Consider the following 24,352-nt stretch of genomic DNA (forward strand, 5'->3'; position numbering starts at 1 on the left):
GATTCCACTTTTCACACTTTTTTCAGCACTTCAGTGGATTACGTTCAGGTACTGTAGGTACACACAATCTAAGTTAGTAACTTAATCTTTGTTAAATTGAAAAATTAAGATTCTAAACTTTAATATATGGGGCTGTATTGGATGAATTGTATAATACACTTGCATTCTCTTCTTCAGTAACTAAATGTACAGAAAACACAAATGATCATAGCAACTGATTGTAGTTCTTTTATAGTCTTTAAAGTAAGCGTTTTGCCCTGCTAGTAATATGTTGGATTTCTAGAATGTTTTATTTACAACAAGCTATTCAGTACTGCAGAAAGTTAGGGATGGTGATGTTAACAACATATTCCTGACTGATTCCATAGAGGAGAGGAAAATAGAACAGCATTATTACTGCTATTACTACCAAACTGCAGTTATAAAATTGAGAAAGATAGCAGCTTTTAGACGAGATCATGGGAGAAAGCCAATAGTCACGCAGAAGCACAGGGTTCAGAGGGAGGTATCTTCAATGGATGCTAGCAAAATAGGGAAGTTAGACTAGTCCAATAGAGAGGCTATGGTAATAGTTAAGTAGCCCACATGGATTTAAATAAAGGGTGCAGAGATATGAATGACTTCAAACTGCCTGGATTATATGCAAATAAAGTTGTGAATACAAATAAAAATAGAAATTTAAAAACATACTTTAAAATGCCCAAAGTCTGAAAAATAAGACTGGGGAGTTAGTATGTATGGCATGAAGATATAGGCATAAATAATAGAGGCCTCCTGGAAGGAGGCTAACCAGTGGGATGCTGTGATATCAGGATACAAATTATATCAATTTGGCAGGGCAGATCAGATTGGTGGAGGTGTGGCACTATGTGTATTGTTTAATTTTTATTAGCATTTAAATATTTCTCATGAATGAATGCATAGAAGAAGATGCAAGAATTGACAGAGTTGAGGAAAAATAAGCGTGTTGCATGCACTATATGTTAAGGATGCACAGATTCAAGAAGGAAACAGACTGTGGAATCCTTCTGGATACAAATGCCATGCAGTAATGAGGGTATGCCGCCACCCAGCTGGTGAGGATGAGGAAGGAAATGGTAAAATTCTAACAAAGATTCAACAGCCTAATACAGCTGGCAACATGGTAATCAGAGGAGATCTCAGTTACCCGCTTTCAGAACGGGTAAATGTCACTTCAGGACACGCTAGGGAGCTGACGTTCCTAATGGGAACCCACAAGAGGGGAAACTACTTTAGATCTTCTTCTCAGTGGAAACAGGACACGATGCATGGGGTAAAGATAATGGATCCACTTGGCAGCAGTGATCATAATGCAATTAAATTTGGCATAATCACTGAAGGGAATGCACAATGAAAAACCACAAAGGAGGAAAATGTCAGAAAAATTAAAAAAAACCCTCACCAGTGAATTAAATCCCAGTCTATTCTCAGTATGTGCTTCCATCTACATTCCTAAGAATTTTTAGAAATATTTGTGTATGGAGGCATCTATACAGAGATAGGAATGCAGTGCGCTACAAACCAATCATTGATCAAAAAATCTCCAATTTTTTAAAGTGCTAGCAGTGTTAAATCAGTATTCATAATCTTTCGTCCTTTAAAAATACATAAATCCTTAGGGGCAGATTTTCAAAGGGGTACGCGCGTAACCCCCGAAAAGCTGCCCCTTCCACCGCCTGTGGCGAGGAGAAGCCGCGGCAGCATCTGTCCGTCAGACCCAAAGGGAGTCGCCACAAAGGTAGAGAGGGTGGAGCGAGGGCGAGAACAGGCACGAACGCAACACTGGCTTAGAAGATTCTAGAGTGCGTGACTACCTCGAAGATAATTTACATAGGTTGTCATGACAACAACATGAAAGATCATCCCTAGCTACCCCTGAGTATTTCTCCAAGGTGGGGCCCATTTACCATCACTCTTTAGATAGTCCTTTGTTCTGTTAGAATCTTACTGGTCAGGGCAATTAACACATCTTAGGTTGTGTTTACAGATACTCCTGAGAATAGTGCCTCTTATTGTGACAGTATAGCTTGAAGTTCCCTCCCTTGGCTTCTGCTTTGTGTGACCCTATAATTAGGCATCACAGTATGGAGCCAGCTTCGACTGCCTGTCCAGATGTCTTGGGAAATCTTGCAGGTCTGGCTCAGCAAGTCACTTTGAGGTCACATAGGCTAAGAGAGCAGAGGATTCTGGGTTGGTTTTCAGGCTCAGGTACACTCATCAAGTGCCCCCTAGTCCTTCTATTATCCAAAAGAGTAAATAACTGGTTCACATTTACTTGTTCAAGACTTCTCAGGATTTTGTAGACCTCTATCATATCCCCCCTCAGCCGTCTCTTCTCCAAGCTAAACAGCCCTAACCTCTTCAGCCTTTCTTCATAGGGGAGCTGTTCCGTCCCCTTTATCATTTTGGTTGCCCTTCTCTGTACCTTCTCCATCACAATTATATCTTCTTTGAGATGCGGCGACCAGAATTGCACACAGTATTCAAGGTGCGGTCTCACCATGGAGCATTATGACATTTTCCGTTTTATTCACCCTTCCCTTCCTAATAATTCCTAACATTGTTTGCTTTTTTGACTGCTGCAGCACACTGAGCCGACGATTTTAATGTATTATCCACTATGATGTCTATATCTTTTTCCTGGGTGGTAGCTCCTAATATGGAACCCAACATCGTGTAACTACAGCAAGGGTTATTTTTCCCTATATGCATCACCTTGCACTTATCCACATTAAATTTCATCTGCCATTTGGATGCCCAATCTTCCAGTCTCACAAGATCCTCCTGCAATTCATCACAATCTGTTTAAGATTTAACTACTCTGAATAATTTTGTGTCATCCGCAAATTTGATTATCTCACTCGTTGTACCCCTTTCCAGATCATTTATAAATATATTGAAAAGCACCGGTCCAAGTACAGATCCCTGAGGCACTCCACTGTTTACCTTTTTCCACTGTGAAAATTGACCATTTAATCCTACTCTCTGTTTTCTGTCTTTTAACCAACTTGCAATCCATGAAAGGACATCACCTCCTATCCCAGGACTTTTTAGTTTTCTTAGAAGCCTCTCATGTGGGACTTTGTTGAATGCCTTCTGAAAATCCAAATACACTACATCTACCGGTTCACCTTTGTCCACATGTTTATTCACCCCTTCAAAAAAATGTAGATTTGTGAGGCAAGACTTCCCTTGGATAAATCCATGCTGGCTGTGTCCCATCAAACCAGGGCTATTTAAATGCTCTGTGATTTTGATCTTTAGAATAGTTTCCACAATTTTTTTCCTGGCACTGAAGTCAGGCTCACCGGTCTATAGTTTCCTGGATCACCCCTGGATCCCTTTTTAAATATTGGGGTTACATTGGCCACCCTCCAGTCTTCAGGTACATTGGGTGATTTTAATGATAGGTTGCACATTTTTACTAATAGGTCTGAAATTTCATTTTTTAGTTCCTTCAGAACTCTGGGGTGTATACCATCCGGTCCAGGTGATTTACTACTCTTCAGTTTGTCAATCAGGTCTACCACATCTTCTAGGTTCACCGTGATTTGATTCAGTCCATCTGAATCATTACCCATGAAAACCTTCTCCAGTACGAGTAACTCCCCAACATCCTCTTCAGTAAACACTGAAGCAAAGAAATCATTTAATCTTTCCGCAATGGCCTTATCTTCTTTAAGTGCCCCTTTAACCCCTCGAACATCTAACGGTCCAACTGACTCCCTCACAGGCTTTCTGCTTCAGATATATTTTAAAAGTTTTTATTATGAATTTTTGCTTCTATGGCTAACTTCTTTTCAAATTCTCTCTTAGCCTGTCTTATCAATATCTTACCTTTAACTTGCCAGTGCTTATGCATTATCCTATTTTCTTTTGATGGATCCTTCTTCCAATTTTTGATTGAAAATCTTTTGGCTAAAATAGCCTCTTTCACCTCACTTTTTAACCATGCCAGTGATCGTTTTGCCTTCCTTCCACCTTTCTTAATGCATAGAATACATCTGGTCTGTGCTTCTAGGATGGTATTTTTAGCAATGTCCACGCCTGTTGCCCACTTTTTACCTTTGTAGTTGCACCTTTCAGTTTTTTTCTAACTATTGTTCTCATCTTATCAAAGTTTGCCATTGAAAGTTTAGTGAACACATAATCCCAGCCTTACTTTCATTACATTGTCTCCCAATCTCATGGCACATACAGTATGAAATGCTTGTCATCATTCATAGTTTGTTAAATAATGTCAATGCACCATGGATCTCTTCAACGTTAAAACTTTATACCACATCGCGTAGATTAAAATATAGCAACCAGGGCCTTTTGGATGTTCACTTATTTAAGTTGATGCACTCGACGAGACTCAAGCGCGGTCGTTCTCTGTGGAACTTTCTTCCGTTTCCTTTACGCTATGTCCAAGGCTCAAAAATATTCAAAAAGAACTTAAAAAGTTACTTCTTCAAATTGGCATTTAATGTTTACACAACATAGGCATCATCTCCCCAGGTAGGACCTCTTGACAATCTAGGACTTACCTCTTCAGTAGCTATCTTGATTATGTCTCTGTGCATTACATTTTATATCATTTTTAAAAAACAGTAGGTTGTCTTTATTTTTACGCTGTAATGTTGATTTTATTATGTGTGTGTTTTTCCGTACTATGGAGAAGCGGGGTGTAAATACTTTTAAATAAATAAGTTGCTGGTTAGTCTGTGAGCAGCAAATGTTGAAACAAACACCAAATGCCTGGCTGATTTGTAAGCAGCAGTTGTTAAAGCGAATACCAGTTGCTGAAGTGGCCCACATTTCACATGAAATGCTGCATCAGGGCACTTCTAAAAAGGAAAAATCAAAATTAAAACTAGCTCTTCATTCACACACGCTTTTTAGAAAAAGAAACAAGGGAAAAATTTACTGAGAACTGATCTTTCAGGCTTCTCAGTAGCTAAACACCTACTCTTCATTCAAACCTGTAAGCACACAAACAGCCGAGAGCCTTGCAAGACCCAACACTTTCTACCAACCCAAATCATTCATCATTCTCAGACTCTTTTAAAGGAACGCACTACATTCCACAGATCGTAATAGAAAAATTATTTCTGTTCCAGTTGTCTCAAATATAAATCTCTGTGCTCTCCCTGAATTTGTTTCTTAACATGATCCGGAACGCAATGATTCAAAATTATGTCCAAGAGCTATACAGTGATGGACCAGGGGGCCTGTAGCCATTTTGATTTCAGATATCTGCGTTGCTCCTGTATGCATATTCTCGGTGCTCTGTTAGCCTTGCCCACACACAAAAGCATATGTGGGCATTGTATTACATAATCAGAAGAACAAGTAGTAAAAAACCTTAATTCTTATTTCTTCTGAGTCACGGGATGCACAAACCTTTTGGTCTGCTCCATAACTATGAACACTGAGCAGTGGACACCTTTTTAGTGGCCTATCAGTCCAGACCCACACAACTGGTAGATAACAGAGATGGGCACAGATGCTCTCTCAGATTGCAGTCATGAGTGTATGCTGTTCTCACATTAGTTCCTACAGAAAAGTGGATGAACCTGAACCACTGGCCAGCGTTGTTGAATGATGGAGAATAACGCATCACACAAATAAGTATCTTCATCGCTTCATCCTGGCTCTTCTTCCCGTGCTCAAAATAATTCACTATTGCTGTATAAGGCATGTTTAAATGCTTAATGTATATACATCCTTATGAATAACCCCTCTGCAGCCACTCCTTGCATAGCCTCTTCCCTAGAACAGTTTTGTCTGCATCTTAAAAATTAAGAGTAAGGCAATTTGTTCTTTAGAGGTACTGGATGTGACCGCTCATAGTGTGGCAATGTATTTCTGTCCCTTGGTTTTTGAAACATCTTCGTACTGTAACTTCCATCATTCTCCTTCCATACTAACAAATCCAGGAATGAAATGCAAAATTAATCAAATTATAGGGTAAATTGAATGTGCTCTTCACATGTCGTCTGGAACCTTTTCCAGCGGTGTATCTTCTCAGCAAATCCAAATGTGTTCATATACAGATTGCCAGTGGAGGGCGCCATTGTAGCACCCGTTGCTGTCCCATATATCTGTTTGTACAAAAACGTTCTCAAACCCGAAAAATTGTGTTTGCATGCAGTGGATGCTAATTGGACCAAATATTCTGTAGGTACTCTTTCAGGTTTGAGGCAAAACTGTAAATATTCTCCAATGATCCTTAATGCCCTCTTCTGTGGAATGATTGTGTATAAAGAAGTTACATCTAGAGTGGCCATCATACATCTTGTACTACTTCTAGAATCTTGATAAAATGTGCAGAATCTCGCACGAAGGACGGAGTATGGATAACAAAAGGCTTAAAAAATAATCTACAAAAACAGACAGTGGTGCAACAATGAATCATTAGAGGACGTTATATGAAGAAATTAGAAAAAGACTAAAATGAGCTTTTGCCATAATTAAAAGTTTGCATGAGGTATGGATGTTGTTTAAAAGTGCCAACTTGGAAGGCCAGATTCAGTGTAAGGCTGAACTAAGACCGAAGGACTGCCAGCTTGGTTCAGTGGTGAGAGGTGAAAGAGGTCATTAAAGCCAAAAGGGAGGTGAGCATAATGTAAAGCAGTAAGAGTTTGAAAAGAGGCTTGCCATAGAGGTAAAAACTAATCATAAAAACACGTTTTTCAAGTACATTCAGAGCAAGTCGCCTGTGATGGGAGTCAGTCGGGCTGCTAGAGATGACTGAGGGATAAAGGGAGAACAAACTCAATGGATTCTTTACTGAGGAGGATGCTGAGCAACTAAACAAAGCAGTGTGAAACCGGAACACGTAATGGATGAAACTGAGAGACTAAAGAGGATGGTATTCAGCTCAGATTTCTGAAGGAACTCAAATAAGAAATTACAAATCTGTAACCTATCTTTTAAAAAAGACACGGAGCTTGAAGACTGAATGCTGATTTTTTTTAAAAGCACTCTGGATTGATTCAGGAAGCTTCAGACCGCTGAGCCTGAGGTTAGTGCCGGGCAAAGAGGTAGAAATTATTCTTAAAAACAAAATTGATGGCCAAACGGGGAAGAGCCAGCATGGATTCAGCACATGGGATAAAGACAAGCCTTTATCAACTGTATCAACATACAGTGCGTTTGGATTTTCGGAAGCTCACATGAGACATTCCTGGAAATGAATCTGGATGCATCTGCTTCTTACTGTTCCTTTAGGAAAAAGCAGAATATCTCAAATGCTTATAAATACAGCGTTGATGGTTCTTATTCTCCATTCCACTCTCTAATTTTCAGTTAACAAAATCTCAGACCTCCTCAGTTTCTCGCATAAAAGCAGCTTGTAGGCTGATGTCTGGCTTTGGATATATTTGTAATAACTGTTTGGTATGCTTATGAAATTTTAAAGTAGAAACGCCTTAGTTTCATATTAAAAAAAACAAAAATCTTCCCCGCTGAGTTGTACAGAGTTCATTTTCTATCTTGAAAACAGCAAAGTAAGTTTAAATATTATATAAAAATAAGCACTGTGTATATTTCAATATCACCTATAACTTGTTTGTGAACCCTTAATTCCACATCCCCTCCAAAAACCCACTATTTTTTCCTGATCACTTTTTCTGGAAACGTTGTATCTTTACCTGCTCAAATGTGCATTCTTGTAACTAGGGAAGTCTTTTCTCTCATTTGCAGCCAAATGCAATGAGCAACGCCTGAACAGTCCACTGCTAACTAATAAGAGGTGCTTCCTTACAGCGCACTAGCTGAATAAAAGGGACATGGAGCTGCAGTGCACTGTGAATTTTGCTTCTTGCATGTAGGATTGTGAAAGGGAAAGTAAAAGATGCCACCTTTCTCTATCAAGGGCAGTATGAACATGAGTGATTAAACCAATGAACCATGAGCAAGGGGAAATCCTGGAATGTGATTTGGAATTTCTGCTCCACACTTGACTGTGCGCTGATTTGTTTCAAATGTGTTAGCTGTTCGTTTCGTGGAGCATTCCTTGTTTTAGTAATATTTAAAGGGTAAATAGCTGTCCTTTATTTACCTGTTCTATCCCACTCTTGATGTTATAAACTTCTATCATGTCTCCTCTCAGCCGTCTCTTTTCCAAGCTGAAGGGCCCTAACTTGTTTAGCTTTTCTTCAAAAGGAGAGTCTCTCTGTCCCCGTTATCATTTCTGTCACCTTTTCTAGATCCACTCAGAACTGCACACAATACTCAAGGTGTGCTCACAAGGTGTGACGATACGGAGGTTTATGGTGCATTTCATTTCTGTCCCACTCTCCAGGAGCTGGTCAGGATGTTGGCCGCAGCTGCATCTTGGTTTCTATCGGTGGGAAGAACGTCATGTTGGACTGCGGCATGCACATGGGCTACAACGATGACGTAAGTCACCTCAGGAGCCCTCATTCCCTTCTTCAGTCCTCAGCCACAAAGGCCCCTTTCCTTCTGAAAACTCTTTGAAGATTTGTCCCGTCACACCCCACAACACTTTACAATTTACGTTGTTTTCAGCGACGCTTCCCTGATTTTTCCTACATCACCCAGAATGGGAGGCTGACAGAATTCCTGGACTGTGTCATCATCAGGTACGTGGCGTGCTCGTTCCTTCTTCAAACCTTCTGCCCAATATCCAGTATGGAGCATAAAATGATTCCTCAGGAAGGGATCGGACGTGATTGGCTTTAGTCAGTCCCGTGCTTGCTGTGGCCCTTCTGTGAGGCCCCTATCATACAGACCCACCTGTGCTCTCTCTTTATATTTGCTCTGTATTGCTTCTCTTTGTTTTGCTTTTTTGAAGTCCTGCTGCTTAATTTTAGATACGCTTGGTAGCTGTGAATGTATCCACTGATTTGCTGTTGTGTTGCCGGATTCTTGAAGCAAGACGAGTTTGGTTGCATGCAGCACTGCCCCTTGCACCCTTCTGTCTCCCCTAGCCACTTTCATTTGGACCACTGTGGTGCCTTACCCTACATGAGTGAGATGGTTGGCTTTGATGGGCCCATCTACATGACGCACCCCACAAAGGCCATCTGCCCCATCCTGCTGGAGGATTACCGCAAGATCACTGTGGACAAAAAGGGAGAAACCAACTTCTTCACGTCACAGATGATCAAGGACTGTATGAAGAAAGTTGTGGCAGTCAATCTCCACCAGACAGTGCAGGTACGGGGGGCAAATGCATTCCTCTCTGCACGGCAAAGAATAAGAGGAGGGCTTTATTGTCTAACCTGCCAGCAAACCCATGAAGAGTCAGAATGAAGAGAAGAAAACGGCTAGTCTTGTGCTGTAGGAACGAATGCAGCTGGCAGTGAAACTGGACAGGGAGTAATCCATGTTTGCTTTCACTGATCCGATTTGCAGGTGGACGAGGAGCTGGAAATCAAAGCGTATTATGCGGGGCATGTGCTGGGAGCCGCCATGTTCCTGATCCGAGTAGGGTCGGAGTCTGTGCTGTATACGGTGAGTATCTGACAAAGGATTAACCCAAACCCCGACTTCTCCACTTTGATTGGCCCAGGCCACAGTGAAGTCGGATATAGTTTTTGCCCCCACCATCTCCTCTGGGGCACCGGTTCAGGCTTCCAGCAGCGTTTGTGTGACTAATGAATGAGGTTGTAAGGTAAGGAGACAGGATTGCTCTGACCCAATGTGGCATTTCTTGTATTCTTATGGAAACCACGGTTTAAAATTTGCTCTGTGGTTTGGTAATCTTTGCCTTTTTCGTGTGAGGTTTCAAGAGTATTTTTTTAACCCTTCCAGTGTTTTTCCTGACTATATGAAAACAATCTTTATAAAAGCGGCTGTAGAAATCCGTGAGATGTAAATGACGCGTGCCTGTTTTTCGTCTCTGCCGTGTGGGGTGCAGAATTTACTGTAAGAGGTGCTTAGAGCCTCGGGCAGACGGACTGCCTGACAGGCAATGCTTTTTCTCTTCACTAGGGAGACTATAACATGACACCGGACCGACATCTAGGGTGAGTGAATCCCGAGTATACTCCTTTATATTAATCAATGAGTTTTGAGAGTAAGAAGTAGAATTCTGGGGGAATGCAGAAACTTGCACGGGGCCTCACGCACACAGAAGGGCAGAGCCGGGATTCAGACTGAAGAGCCTGGAGATAGTGACTCACCTGAGGTCTCTAACACACAGAAGGGTAGAGCTGGGATTCAGACTGAAGAGCCTGGAGATAGTGACTCACCTGAGGTCTCTCTCACACACACACACACACACACACACACACACGCACAGAATCAGGGGCAGGGAAGTGCGAGGACACGTGAAATAGCTCGCTGTATGATGGATTGGATATGGTCAGTCATGTCTTTACTTCTGGGTAACTGTTATGGCTCCTGCTTCTATGCAGGGCTGCCTGGGTGGATAAGTGCCGTCCAGATCTGCTGATCAGCGAGTCCACGTACGCCACCACAATCCGAGACTCCAAGCGCTGCAGGGAACGGGATTTCCTGAGAAAAGTCCATGAAACGGTGGAGAAGGGCGGGAAGGTGCGGTACAGGAGCGTAAAGCCTGTTACACCGGTTGCAGGAAATATCTCTGCATGCAGTGGTTTCACATCTCCTCCTGCTTTGCCATGTGTGAAGGTTTTTAAATCCCCCACCCCCGCCTGATCTCATTTGTAGGCATTTTTTCAGTGCATATCTGCATGTGACGTCACGGTATGTTATCCAACTAATTAACCCAGGAGATAATTTTGATGTGGGAACGTTGAGCAGCTGCCAGCTTTGCTTTTCAGGGATGAGGAGGGAGCTGGTTGGTTTATGCACGAGTGGGGTGCAGTCACCCAGTCTGAGGGCGGAAGAAGCAGCAGACCTTTTGGGATTAGTCCGTGATTTTATCCCAATTGTCCTGTGTGACATGTCTTGATCCCGTGTTTTAGGCTCTGTCCTGGGTTCTTCTCTTTTTCGCTCTGATAGTCTGTAATCATGTGCCTTTTCCCTTCTGTGCTTTCTGACAGGTTTTAATCCCAGTTTTTGCTCTGGGACGGGCTCAGGAGCTCTGCATCCTGCTGGAAACCTTTTGGTAAGAGAATCCTAGAAACATAGAACCTGACAGCAGGTAAGGACCTTAAGGCCCGGCCAGCCTCTGCCTGCTTAAGGCCCGGCCAGCCTCTGCGGCCAGCCTCTGCCTGCTTAAGGCCCGGCCAGCCTCTGCCTGCTTAAGGCCCGGCCAGTCTCTGCCTGCTTAAGGCCCGGCCAGTCTCTGCGGCCAGTCTCTGCCTGCTTAAGGCCCGGCCAGTCTCTGCCTGCTTTCCTTCCTGTTACATTGCTGTGCACCCAGTTTAGTTTTGGCTACCCTTTAATTTCTTTGCAGCTATGGACTTGATAATGTTTTGTTCAGCAAATCTTAGCTTGTGCTGTTTCCACCGTCTTGCTCTGGGTATATGTGAAGTGCAGGCAGTGTTTCTGCTCATAATCCGCTGAGAGCCACCAGTAGGGCAACAGAGTTGGGCTTGAAGATGTGAAATATCTGTCTTGCCTTTACCCAAAGGGAAAGAATGAACCTGAAGGCTCCCATTTACTTTTCTACGGGACTGACAGAGAAAGCCAATCACTACTACAAGCTCTTCATCACGTGGACCAACCAGAAGATCCGCAAGACGTTTGTGCAGAGGAACATGTTTGAGTTCAAACACATCAAGGCCTTTGACAGAGCCTTTGCTGATAATCCGGGGCCCATGGTATGGCTGAATGTGTGACGGTCATTCGAGGCTCCTGGTATGACAGAGCGTGTGCTGGTCACTCGGGATCCTGTGGTATGACAGAGCATGTACCGGTCAGTCTGGGGCCTCCAGTATGACAGAGCATGTACCGGTCAGTCTGGGGCCTCTGGTATGACAGAGCGTGTGCTGGTCACTCGGGATCCTGTGATATGACAGAGCATGTGCTGAACACCTGGGGGCCGTAGGAAGCAGGGCAGAGGTTGGTGTGGGAAACGTTTGAAAGGGCAGATACCTGTGCTAGTATAACTGATTCCTAATGACGCAACGAGAGGACGGATAGACTCTAAGGATTTTGGGTCTTCTTTCAGCCTAAGTAATGGTGTAATTGTGTAAAAGCTTCTTATGAGTGTAAGCACAGTGTGAGAAAGGAGAGAGACCTGTGTGCACAGGAAAACAGAAAGGGACTTCACAGACATAGGATGACAAATGGGTGAAAAGGAAGTGGGGACAGGAAGGTTGTGGTTTGCTGCAGTACAGAGCTTTGCATTCTTCCTCACAGGTTGTGTTTGCCACGCCGGGGATGCTGCACGCTGGACAGTCCCTCCAGATCTTCAGGAAGTGGGCGGGGAACGAGAAAAACATGGTAGGGAATGCCAGGCGAAAGCGGAGTGTCCTAAAGGATGAGCTCTTGACACGTCACTGGGGTCATCCACCATAAATGTATTTCCACTTTACAATGTCAGAGCATAGTCTCCACCTCAACAAGGGATCTCGATGCATTAAATGCTGAGGGTGCTCATTGCTCCCAGCAGTATTTAGAAAAGCAGAACCTCTGTGTGTTGATACCTTTGTGGTCATTGTCCCTTTTGATTTATGTATGCAGTAGCGGGACAATAAGACTGCTTGTCTCACTGATTGCTAGATTTTCTGTGCTTTCCCTGATAGGTGATTATGCCTGGCTACTGTGTGCAAGGGACCGTGGGCCACAAAATCCTGAGCGGCCAGCGCAAGCTGGAAATGGAAGGGAGACAGACGGTAAGAGGCTTTGATGGTGCCAGGTGGGATAACACTTTTGGTCATCCCTTGCCAGGGACCCAGACTCCATGTAACACAGCTTGGATGGGGCTAACTGTTGCTGCTGACCCATTCACGTTTCACCTCGGTGCTACAGGCCGCTAGTTTGTAGGGTCGCCAGAAGATGACAGTTCATTTACTTCCTCCCTTCCCAGTCACAATAACTGGACCTGTTATTTACAAAAATCCTGTAGAACTGCTACCCCTGTGCCAAGCTACTGAGCCATCTGCTGCCCCTTTGGTGAATAAAGTCAGCACCCTCCTTCCCATGCAGGAAATATTTAAATGTAAACCCTATATTGTCCATCCAAAGCTACCCAAAGAACACTGCTTACATTTATTATAAAATAATCATCCAGTTATTTTTTTAATTTTTATTTTTACATTTTTATTTATTGATTTTTTTTTTTTAATTTGAGACGGCCGTTTAGCCTAAAGACAGGCAGATGAAGGTTGTGGAAAAATTGTGTTCTCAGCTCAGCCGTGATGCGGCGCATAGAGAGCAGCTAAACATGGCCATGTCGGCCTTCTGTTCAGCAAGATAAGTAGCAGTATTGCTGCTTTGTTGGATTCTGAAAATTAAGAAACTGCTACATTTTGGATACGAAACCCAAACATTATTGAATACTACGGCAGAATCAGCTCGTTTTGCTGTTTTGAAAAAACAAATTATGGAATTGTACTGAAGGATTAAACAAGAAGGGCCTTTCTCCCATCATGGCAGCTTGATTGCAAACCTGTCGCTGGAAACTGCAGAAGTTTAAGTTTTCTGGCTGTCTGAGGTTTTCCCTTTCTGTGCAGAAAACTTCTGCAGGATAAATTGAGAAAATAGATTAAGGGAGAGAAAGGGTGGGTGCTTGAGATATATGATAGACTGAGAATCTTTCATAAAAAAAAATCATTAATAATAAAAATAATAAAAAAATAAAAATGTAAAACAATTTTTGGATGATTATTTTATAATGAATATAACCAGCGTGCTTTGGGTAGTTTGGCTGGTTTGTAAATACACTCGGGAGCTTTCGTTTATGGTGATTTATCATCCCTGTACGTTCCGACATCTCTCCATTTCGTCGATTGCAAAGATTTCCCTCACCCTTTGCTGTCCCCCATGTGGTGCAGAATTCCATAAAGCAGTGCAGATGTGAAAACGCGCGTTTGGGTTTTCTGCCCACTGTGTGCAGAATCGTGCTGACGTGGCACCGACGTTAGCATCCCCGTGGTGGGAATGCACGTCATAAAACTGGGTGGAGCTGGGCTCATTTCAGTCCCCAGCGGAGAAGGATAACGCGTGTGCTCTCCCCCCCCCCCCCCGGCTCAGCTGGAGGTGAAAATGCAGGTGGAATACATGTCCTTCAGTGCCCATGCCGATGCCAAGGGAATCATGCAGCTGATACGTCAGGCAGAGCCGTACAGCGTGCTGCTGGTGCACGGAGAGGCCAAGAAGATGGAGTTCCTGAAGCAGAAAATTGAGCAAGAGTTTCGTAGGTGCCTTTTGCCTCAATGTGTCGGGACGGGAGAGGGGGGGGAGGGTTTGGTGACACGAGTGGCACCTTGTCACCTCTCATAGCCTAGGTTAGCTGCTTGCTGGGAAAGGGAAGAATGGTGCCGTCACCCCCAGCCGATCCAGTAAAGATATTTAAAATAAGGGAACCTTGAAAACCCCTCACCGCAGCAGGATCCAGGGGCCCAGACCTCACTTTCACACGGTGCTTTATCTGCTGCTTCGCAGTAAATGATCTCTTCTTCCCTGGCTCTGCAGATGCCTGAAAACAAAAAATACTTCCTGTTTCCTGTCACTGTCTTACAGAAGGCAGCAAGACGGTCTTTGCCTGTACTTGCAAGAGCCGTATTACCAGGGCAGCGGTCACTATTGAGACTTGACTGCTTGCTATGAAGGAAGTCCCGTTTTTGGAGCCAGCATTTTCCTCGTGCTCCTCCTCCTTGGGCTCATTCTGGACTGGGGCAGGGATACTGCCTCCGTTTTATGTCCCTCCTCCCAGCGCATCTAGTTTGGTCATTGTAGCCGCAGTTCTGGGCTGCAGTGCACCCAGGTTCCTGCCAGAACCCTGCAATCATGGGCACTGGATCTGGCGTCCAGGTGTCACCCTTCAGCAATGACCACGATTCCCTGTCCTCCCACCTCGGGGGCTGTGACCACTGCCTCCAGAGCATTGGGGATTGAATGGGGAAGCACGTGCGTGCACTGAGCCAGCGAGCCCGTTTCAGGGCCATGTCTGTATTATTACTGTAGAAAACGATCATCACTCATTGTTTCCTGTCTTTAATCCCGGACAGACATCAGCTGTTCCATGCCTGCCAACGGAGAGACCGTGACCTTGACCACCACTCCCAATATCCCTGTGGACATTTCCCTTGGATTGCTGAAAAGAGAGACTGCCCTAGGTAAAGTCTGAGGGGTGAGAGGGGAAGGATAGTGAGAGAGGAGGAAGCATCCTGGATGGAGGTCCCGAGGAGCGTGCAATGGATTTCTCTTGCGGTAATGTTGGAAGCAGCTTGGCTCTTTCACTGCGCAGCGCAGCGCACTCACCTCGGTCTCCCTGTGCTTCTCCCCCGACAGGGCTCTTACCGGACAGCAAGAGGCCCAGGCTGACGCACGGCACCCTTATCATGAAAGACAACGTAAGTCCCAAGCTTTAAACCAGCAAATCAACAGCCCCAGCTCTGCTCCCCTAGCTTAGCACTGCAGAGACCGGCTGTGAGGATCGGTGCTGTCTATGCGCCGTTAGGAGTTTCCACCACGGGTACTCGTAATAATCTTGATGGTGCGAGTTTCCCCGCGAGGGTGCATGTGCACTAAGTCTTCTGTCACCTCCTCCCTGGCAGAGCTTCCGCTTGGTCTCTCCTGAGCAGGCGTTGAAGGAGATGGGACTAGGAGAGCATCAGCTACGCTTCACCTGCCGGGTCCATATTCAGGATACTCACAAGGAGCAGGAGACCGTGCTGAGGATTTATAACCATCTCAAGAGGTAAGCGAACGCCCACTGGCTCCTTTATTTATTTACCTCTTGACCTTATAACTTGGTCATGCCCAGGAAACCTGGGTCGCCGAGGCTTAGGGTGAAATTCCAGCTGTTTCAGATGCAGTAAGAGACACCTGCGTGTGGGTAGAAGTGATTTATGCACAGGTGGGTGGAAAATGTCAGCTGCCTCTTCCCTCCTGCAGGCTTCTGTTACTCATCAGTGCTCGTTTAGTAATTATCATTTCCACTGCTATGTTAGACTGTTACAAAGCCCCTACCAGTTCTTCACTTGCATTGTTATTTAAATTACAATTCACCCAATGCTGGATTTTTTAAATAAAAGTTAAACCCACTGTGTGATTTTAATGTTGAGACTGAGACCTTTCTAACCCATGTGTGCTTTTTTTTCTCCCCCAGCCTGCTGAAGGACCATTCAGTTCAGCACCTGCCCGATGGTTCTGTGATGGTGGAGTCGATCCTGATCCAAGCCTCAGCACATTCAGATGATCCCGGCAGCAGAGTCCTGCTGGTCTCCTGGACCTATCAGGTGGGCTTCCCAGGGGGCTCGTGTGGCGAGTGAGTCCCCCTTCCCTCGGGGGCAGAGTCCTGCTGGTCTCCTGGACCTATCAGGTGGGCTTCCCAGGGTGCTCGTGTGGCCAGTGAGTCCCCCTTCCCCCGGGGGCAGAGTCCTGCTGGTCTCCTGGACCTATCAGGTGGGCTTCCCGGGGTGCTCGTGTGGCCAGTGAGTCCCCCTTCCCTCGGGGGCAGAGTGCTGCTGGTCTCCTGGACCTATCAGGTGGGCTTCCCGGGGTGCTCGTGTGGCCAGTGAGTCCCCCTTCCCTCGGGGGCAGAGTGCTGCTGGTCTCCTGGACCTATCAGGTGGGCTTCCCAGGGTGCTCGTGTGGCCAGTGAGTCCCCCTTCCCTCGGGGGCAGAGTCCTGCTGGTCTCCTGGACCTATCAGGTGGGCTTCCCAGGGTGCTCGTGTGGCCAGTGAGTCCCCCTTCCCTCGGGGGCAGAGTCCTGCTGGTCTCCTGGACCTATCAGGTGGGCTTCCCAGGGGGCTCGTGTGGCGAGTGAGTCCCCCTTCCCTCGGGGGCAGAGTGCTGCTGGTCTCCTGGACCTATCAGGTGGGCTTCCCAGGGTGCTCGTGTGGCCAGTGAGTCCCCCTTCCCTCGGGGGCAGAGTCCTGCTGGTCTCCTGGACCTATCAGGTGGGCTTCCCGGGGTGCTCGTGTGGCCAGTGAGTCCCCCTTCCCTCGGGGGCAGAGTCCTGCTGGTCTCCTGGACCTATCAGGTGGGCTTCCCAGGGTGCTCGTGTGGCCAGTGAGTCCCCCTTCCCTCGGGGGCAGAGTGCTGCTGGTCTCCTGGACCTATCAGGTGGGCTTCCCAGGGTGCTCGTGTGGCCAGTGAGTCCCCCTTCCCTCGGGGGCAGAGTCCTGCTGGTCTCCTGGACCTATCAGGTGGGCTTCCCAGGGGGCTCGTGTGGCGAGTGAGTCCCCCTTCCCTCGGGGGCAGAGTGCTGCTGGTCTCCTGGACCTATCAGGTGGGCTTCCCAGGGGGCTTGTGTGGCCAGTGAGTCCCCCTTCCCTCGGGGGCAGAGTGCTGCTGGTCTCCTGGACCTATCAGGTGGGCTTCCCGGGGGGCTTGTGTGGCCAGTGAGTCCCCCTTCCCTCGGGGGCAGAGTCCTGCTGGTCTCCTGGACCTATCAGGTGGGCTTCCCGGGGGGCTTGTGTGGCCAGTGAGTCCCCCTTCCCTCGGGGGCAGAGTCCTGCTGGTCTCCTGGACCTATCAGGTGGGCTTCCCGGGGTGCTCGTGTGGCCAGTGAGTCCCCCTTCCCTCGGGGGCAGAGAGCTGCTGGTCTCCTGGACCTATCAGGTGGGCTTCCCAGGGGGCTTGTGTGGCCAGTGAGTCCCCCTTCCCTCGGGGGCAGAGAGCTGCTGGTCTCCTGGACCTATCAGGTGGGCTTCCCAGGGGGCTTGTGTGGCGAGTGAGTCCCCCTTCCCTCGGGGGCAGAGTGCTGCTGGTCTCCTGGACCTATCAGGTGGGCTTCCCGGGGTGCTCGTGTGGCCAGTGAGTCCCCCTTCCCTCAGGGGCAGAGAGCTGCTGGTCTCCTGGACCTATCAGGTGGGCTTCCCAGGGGGCTTGTGTGGCCAGTGAGTCCCCCTTCCCTCGGGGGCAGAGTGCTGCTGGTCTCCTGGACCTATCAGGTGGGCTTCCCGGGGTGCTCGTGTGGCCAGTGAGTCCCCCTTCCCTCGGGGGCAGAGAGCTGCTGGTCTCCTGGACCTATCAGGTGGGCTTCCCAGGGGGCTTGTGTGGCCAGTGAGTCCCCCTTCCCTCGGGGGCAGAGAGCTGCTGGTCTCCTGGACCTATCAGGTGGGCTTCCCGGGGGGCTTGTGTGGCCAGTGAGTCCCCCTTCCCTCGGGGGCAGAGAGCTGCTGGTCTCCTGGACCTATCAGGTGGGCTTCCCAGGGGGCTTGTGTGGCGAGTGAGTCCCCCTTCCCTCATGTGCGGGAGAGGCAATCGGGGGCAGATTACTTTGTGATTTTAAAAAGCAAGCCTCCTGCATTACTTAGCAGGTGTGATCGTGTGAGGGTAGTTTTGTGTTGGAAATTGGTGTAACTTATGCATGTAACAGCCTCCGACATCCTGTTACAAAATTACCCTCAAATCAACCTATAACAACGGTTAGCTTGGGACTCCCCCGAGCATTAGTCCTTGCTGCACTTGTAATGTCCACGTCTTGTCTCTCACCTGTCCAGAGCCTCTTATTGCCCCATTGTTGTGATGGCACCACCTTCCTCCTAAGTGGTCCGCACTGCACCAACGTTTAAAATCAGTGTGCTGACTGCATGCCCGTGGCAGGGTCTGGGAAAGATTATTTTGGTGGCATTTGTGCACTGGCTGCAAAACCCAAGCCCTTTGCATGTTAACTTCTGCAAGACTTAAACACTGAACTGCTAGATAGAGTGTAAGGAAATGTTTGCTTAAGAACTGTGCTCTTGGGTTGTTGTGGGTTTAGGATGAAGAGTTGGGAAGCTACTTAACTGCACTGCTGAAAAAAGGATTGCCCCAGACGAGCAGCTGAGGGAGTGATGCCACCTTCACTTGCCATGTAAATGCAGACATTGTGGTGTATTTTTGTGACCTTTGTTTTAAATAAAATGATGCTTTTTTCCCTTTGAGTGATGTTGTGCACTGTTCTGCGCCCGGTAGACAGTGCTGGAGTGATCGAGGCAGGGCTGTCACCTGTTTCCCCACTCCTACCCGTGCTCTGGCTCTCTGCTGTGACCATCGCAAGACTACTGGAACCTGAATTAAAAGGGACGCGCTGCAGGACGGAGAGTCTGGAAGAAACAGAAGACAATACCAGCTTATTGTTTTTTTCCTATTTATTTTTGGAAGTACAAGGTCATGACAGCTCAGTAAGGAAGTCAGTCGCGTTTCCACGGCTGGGGAGTCTGAGATGGCGCCTTCTAGATGGACCCTCTCTGTTTGAGCTCCGATTCTTTGTGAGCTTTACCTCTGCTAGTTCCTGAGTGAGAGACGGGAGGGGGTGGAAGCCCGTTTTTGCCCTGATCTTGCTCCCTCATCGGTGACAGGGCCCGATTTCCCCCCCCCCCCCCCCCCCCCCCCCCCTGAGGGAAGGACACGACGTGGCATCTTCCTCAGCCCTGCCACAAGATCCCACGGTGGAGGATTCCAGCTCGGTTGGTGGAACTGGAGCGCCTGCCGGTTCAGGGAAGCTTGGCGGTTTTTGGCACAGGTTACAGGCACGTTGGTAGTTTGAAGAAGGGTTACTGAGCTTTCTGGACGCTCGTTCAGTCAGTTGGAATTTTGTTTTGGGGGGTTTTTTTTTCAAAGGAATTACACCTCGGGAAGTTTCTTCTGTTTTGGCGATGCCGCAGTCAGCGTGGAAAATAAAAAGCCGTCTGTTGCAAAGTGGGAGAAGACTGTGGGCCGCATCAGCGAATTCAAGCCTTTGAAGGGACGGAAGCTACTGCCTGTGTGCTTAAAGAAAATCTGAGCTTAGAAAAAAAAGAATTCGGTACTTGTAAAGTAATTTTAAATATAAAAACCGAGGCATTTACCCGGGCAAAGTGGCTGGATGAAAGTATGCCTGAGATTTTAACCAGAAGAAGTGCTCCGGGGGGCATTAAATAACGCACACCCACGTTTGCATTTTTAAACGTATGCGGCTATTTCACCTCCCAATTGGCTGCCTACAGAAGCGGCAGGCGCCAGCTGCAGGCAGGTACTTGTAGCCAATTACCCAGCGTGTGGGGGTCTGGCAGTGTCCTGACAGTACAGATGTTTTCTGCAGGAGGACTGCTCAGGCTCCAAAGAGATTTTCACCTCCTCTGGGGAAGCAGAGCAACCTTTAGGAGCTCAGGAGGTGAGATCGGGAAGGCAACGAGCCACTGGTTGTTTCATTTCTGTCGAGTGCGTGTTAAACTTTTTCCGTGACAGCGGGCTCATTCTTTTCAGGGACAGGATCCCCTGATGTTACATAGTTTTACACATTTGAGAAGAAAACATTTTTTGGAAATGCGCAAGGAAACGTTGCGGCTAGGAGGGGGGATTTACTTCTGAAGAAATAACTTGTAAAGAAATGTCTTTGCTTAAATGAGTATCTAACTCACCTCGAGGCTGAATTTGGGTCTCAGCAGTGTCCATGTCAGCAAAGTTACGCTCCTCCAGCCATAGGCTAGTAACAGTTTGCTGTTCTTGGGCAAAATACGACAGCATTTTGGCGATCAGTGCTACCCTTAAGAGAATACAGATCACCCAATGGGAATGATTTCCTGCTGCAGGTTGTCCATTTTCCCTTTTCAACTGCAGTACCACTGACCCCATACGAACATAAGAAATGCCGTACTGGGTCAGACCAAGGGTCCATCAAGCCCAGCATCCTGTTTCCAACAGTGGCCAATCCAGGCCATAAGAACCTGGCAAGTACCCAAACACTAAATAGATCACAAGCTACTATTGCTTATTAATTACCATCATAGCAGTTTATGGACTTCTCATCTAGGAACTTATCCAAACCTTTTTATACCCAGTTACACTAACTGCTGTAACCACATCCTCTGGCAATGAATTCCAGAGCTTAACTATGCAGTGAGTGAAAAAGAATTTTCTTTGATTATTCTCTGGCTTTCTCTCTGCTTTCCTACCAGTTAGGATTCCCTGTTCCTGCCCTGTCTTGTCTTTTGGATCTGCTGCCACCTTGTTAGACAGGAGGGCCAACTCCGGGGGTCCTATGTCACAGGGCCTGAGGAGGGCAGAACTCCATGGAGCAGAGCTTAGTCAGGAGCACAATATCCTGTGCTACTTCCTACCCCGGCTGCTTCACGTACACTTTGGAGAAAGTGTTTTTAGCTGTCACGGGTAGGTCTGCTTCTTGGAATTTAGGTCAAAATGTTTGTTTCCTGCATTATTAATCCAGAATGGGGTTAAAGGAATAATCTGTGTGGGTCTGGTGACAGATGGATTATTACTGGCCTTAATATGAAACAATAAATCAGTCTAAAACTATTTTAAGAAATAAACAGTAAAGGCCCTGGGGTGTGGGAGGGAGAAGGGAGTCATAGCCATCGCTCAATGGTGACACCTAAGGCTGGAATCAGGGCCCGAGATAGTGGGGTTCCAAAGAGAGCCCTGATGCAAAGGGGAAGTAGGGTGGAGGGGAGGGAGAATATAAGGAGGGATGGAGTTGTGCCTGAAGAGTCATGGCGCCTGATTCCGATTAAGATGGAAGCCGTTATGGAGCAGGAAGAAACTGCCTGGTCAAAAAATGTGAAGAATTAAAGAAAAAAGAATAGCGTCTTAGATATCCTGCTTAGCACCCCTTCACCTCATATTCTCTCCACACACAGGCAACCAGTTTGGCTGCCATGAAAGAAGCCTAGGGAGGGAGGTTCGGTGACTGGAAGAGATGATGAAGGTTGTGGCTAGATGACATCTGAGGCACTGTACTTATGTTGTGGGCAGTGTTCATGGCTTATTTCTGTAAGTGCCCAGGAATGTGTTCATATCTCTATCGTAGATGGTATAAACCTTCTTGGCTCTGAGCCCTCGGAGCCGCAGTCTGAGCCGGCCACTATAGGTGGAGGTGGTAAAATAGTACATGATGGGGTTCAGGCAGCAGTTGAAGCTAACAAGGGCCAGGGTGATACGGCGTAGCTTGTAGATGAAACCGTTGAAGGCACAATGGTCAAAAATCCTGGCCCGCATCATGAAGTGCAGAAGGTGTGTGAGGTGGTAGGGAAGGAAGCACAGGATGGAGATGGCCAGGATCATGAAGATGGTTCTCAGTGCTTTCTTTTTGTGAATGCTAGTTTGGATCTTGGAGATGCGTTTGGCAATCAAGGGATAGCTTATCATGATGATGCTGAAAGGTATAACAAAGCCAAACACCAAGGCGCAGGTATTGTAGGGCACCAAACGCTTCTTCCAGCTGCTCTCAGGGAAGCTTTCATAGCAAGCGGTCTTGTTGTTCTCAAGGAAGTTGTCCAGTCGTCCTCCCAAGACCAGAGGAACCACAATAGCCACTGCGATGGCCCAGAGTAGCACAGTTAGCACTATGTTGTAGTGGCTTACCCTAATCCGTAGATATGTCAGAGGATGCACCACAGCAATGTACCGATCAACGCATATACATGTGAAGAAACCAATGCTTAAATAGATGTTGGTGAAGTATAGGGTTCCTGTGATCCTACAGGTGATGTCCCCAAAGATCCAGTTGTTCTCATTGATATGGTAATGGATCCTGAAGGGCAGCATGCACACAAACATGGTATCCACTACTGCCAGGTTGATAAAGTAGACATAGGATTGGGTGCTGTTTTTCACCTTGCACGTCAACACGTAGAGAGCTAAGACGTTCTCTATCAGACCCAGGATGAAGACCAGGCTGTAGATGATGGAAAACAGATGATACTGGAAGTCTGCAAGTAAGCTGCAGTTTGAGCTGGTGTTCATCATTGTCCCTTTAGAGGACGTGAGGAAGGCTAGGACTGCCCTGTGGCGCAGAAACACCAATAAGCCCGATCGTGGGAGAAAATGTCACTTATGCCAAATGCAGAGGCAATGAAGCAAGTTCAGTGCTGCCGTGGGAGAAACTGTTGCGTGAGCCTGGGGTGCTGTAGTCTGCAAACCTAGGTGACAAAATGAAAAAAAGTAGATGTGCAAGTACATTTCTCCTCAGAGTTTCAATTTGATTAATAGAAACCGTAGGAAATAACAGTAGTTTCTTTTAAAAGTAAAGATGTTGAATCTTAAACTCCCTCCTCAGGTTCCCCAAGTAGAAATGGCAACTCAAAAACTTCCCCATTCTGCTGTATCCTGTGACTAGTAAAATGTTCTGGATTTAATGTTTCTATTTTAGAGCAGTTCCTAGTAAAATGAATCATGACTGGAGTCAGATGGAGAGTCCAATATCTTAGAGCAGGGCTTCCTATAGCCAGCCAGGGATTTAGGGTAATCACAATGCAAATGCATGAGAAAGCTTTGCTTATCATGGAGACCCAGTACATGCAGATGTAGCTCGTGCATATTCATTGTGGTCATCCTGAAAACCAGGACAGGTCTAGTGCCTCCCCTCATCCCACCTCCACGGGCTTTGTGAGTCTTATTTTGCATTCCTTTTGTGGATCATGGCCCACAAAAACCTGACACAGCCAGGGCGAAGAAGCACCAGAGTAACAGATTATGGTAGAAAAAAAGTCCCATCTGGTCCATGCAATCTACCCTAAGCACTCTGTCCACACTAGTAATACAATCCTGCTGTCAGCCGCAGAGTGTGACCTCCTGCTCCAGGACCACCTGTTTCTGTCTTCCTCCTGTACACTCCACCACCTTGGGGCGGACATGCAAGATCCTCACTGTCTTTCATGGCACAGCTCTCTGTCAAAGGAGCTGGGCTAGAAATACCCAGAAAACAGAGCCGCACTGGCCAGACCCACGCACAGGACAAGGTCAGCCTTGTGGCTGAACCAATGACTTGCGTCCCTTCTGGGATTAGATTTCCTCATTCCCCAGTAAAGCTGAGCCGAGTCCACAGAACATAAAATGAGTTAAGCAAGGTAGCTGGCCGGAGCTGAGGCCTTTCCTGGACTAAGAAACATGCATTTATCTGCTTGTAGACAAATGATTGTATGGTGGAAAATTAAGAAATATATTGCTGTCATGGTCTAATACTATTGTGTACAGTCACCCGGTCTTGTGTGATAAATCAATAAAGAACTTCTGTCAAATTTAAAGAGTCCCAAAAACTGGCACTCTCATTATTCTTCAGCCTTAAAAAGGTCTCGTCACTGCCCAGCTAATTATAAGGCTAATTCTTTGCCAGGTTAACTTGTCTGGTTTTGCTTCCTCTTTTGTGTTCGGGATATAAAATTTCCCTTTGCTCCAACAGAAAGAGAGCAGTCTGTTCAGAGACCGTTGTTCCGTCATTTCTGTTTACAGACACAAACAGCTCGACAGATGCAAAATTCAAACCCACTTCAGCTACAAGCTGGGGACCACACTACGCTTTGACTGCAGGGTGGGAGCCCTGCGCTTCTCTGACTCCATCTGCTGGAGGGGAGG

General features: G+C 46.7%; 2 protein-coding genes across 5 annotated transcripts in view; one reads left to right on the top strand and one right to left on the bottom strand.

Annotated features, from left to right (window-relative positions):
• INTS11 (integrator complex subunit 11) overlaps positions 1–18,945 on the top strand; it is a 33,456-nt gene extending 14,511 nt beyond the window's left edge. For 3 of the 4 annotated variants that reach the window (XM_029577949.1, XM_029577947.1, XM_029577948.1), the window contains exons 3-18: positions 8,312–8,409; positions 8,539–8,612; positions 8,961–9,189; positions 9,388–9,486; positions 9,967–10,001; positions 10,392–10,530; positions 11,001–11,065; positions 11,534–11,723; positions 12,265–12,348; positions 12,651–12,740; positions 14,101–14,263; positions 15,078–15,185; positions 15,361–15,422; positions 15,627–15,769; positions 16,181–16,310; positions 18,783–18,945. In XM_029577949.1, the coding sequence (XP_029433809.1) occupies positions 8,312–8,409; positions 8,539–8,612; positions 8,961–9,189; positions 9,388–9,486; positions 9,967–10,001; positions 10,392–10,530; positions 11,001–11,065; positions 11,534–11,723; positions 12,265–12,348; positions 12,651–12,740; positions 14,101–14,263; positions 15,078–15,185; positions 15,361–15,422; positions 15,627–15,769; positions 16,181–16,310; positions 18,783–18,848 (1,775 nt within the window). In that variant the 3' untranslated portion in view covers positions 18,849–18,945. Of the gene's footprint in view, positions 1–8,311; positions 8,410–8,538; positions 8,613–8,843; positions 9,190–9,387; positions 9,487–9,966; positions 10,002–10,391; positions 10,531–11,000; positions 11,066–11,533; positions 11,724–12,264; positions 12,349–12,650; positions 12,741–14,100; positions 14,264–15,077; positions 15,186–15,360; positions 15,423–15,626; positions 15,770–16,180; positions 16,311–18,782 lie in introns of those variants that run through there. The other variant, XM_029577951.1, reaches the window with a different exon arrangement.
• Positions 18,946–20,784: 1,839 nt separating this feature from the next.
• Positions 20,785–23,023, bottom strand: LOC115076682 (lysophosphatidic acid receptor 6-like). The gene has a single exon (XM_029578394.1). The coding sequence runs from the start codon at positions 22,745–22,747 to the stop codon at positions 21,758–21,760; it is 990 nt and encodes a 329-aa protein (XP_029434254.1). The 5' UTR covers positions 22,748–23,023; the 3' UTR covers positions 20,785–21,757.
• Between the last annotated feature and the right edge of the window lie 1,329 nt (positions 23,024–24,352).

This window comes from Rhinatrema bivittatum, chromosome 15 (assembly GCF_901001135.1).
Source record: "Rhinatrema bivittatum chromosome 15, aRhiBiv1.1, whole genome shotgun sequence".
In the NCBI taxonomy this organism is placed as follows: Eukaryota; Metazoa; Chordata; class Amphibia; order Gymnophiona; family Rhinatrematidae; genus Rhinatrema; species Rhinatrema bivittatum.

Excerpts from the sequence above, each read along its gene's own strand:
- LOC115076682 (XM_029578394.1), bottom strand. The coding sequence starts at position 22,747 with ATGATGAACACCAGCTCAAACTGCAGCTTACTTGCAGACTTCCAGTAT.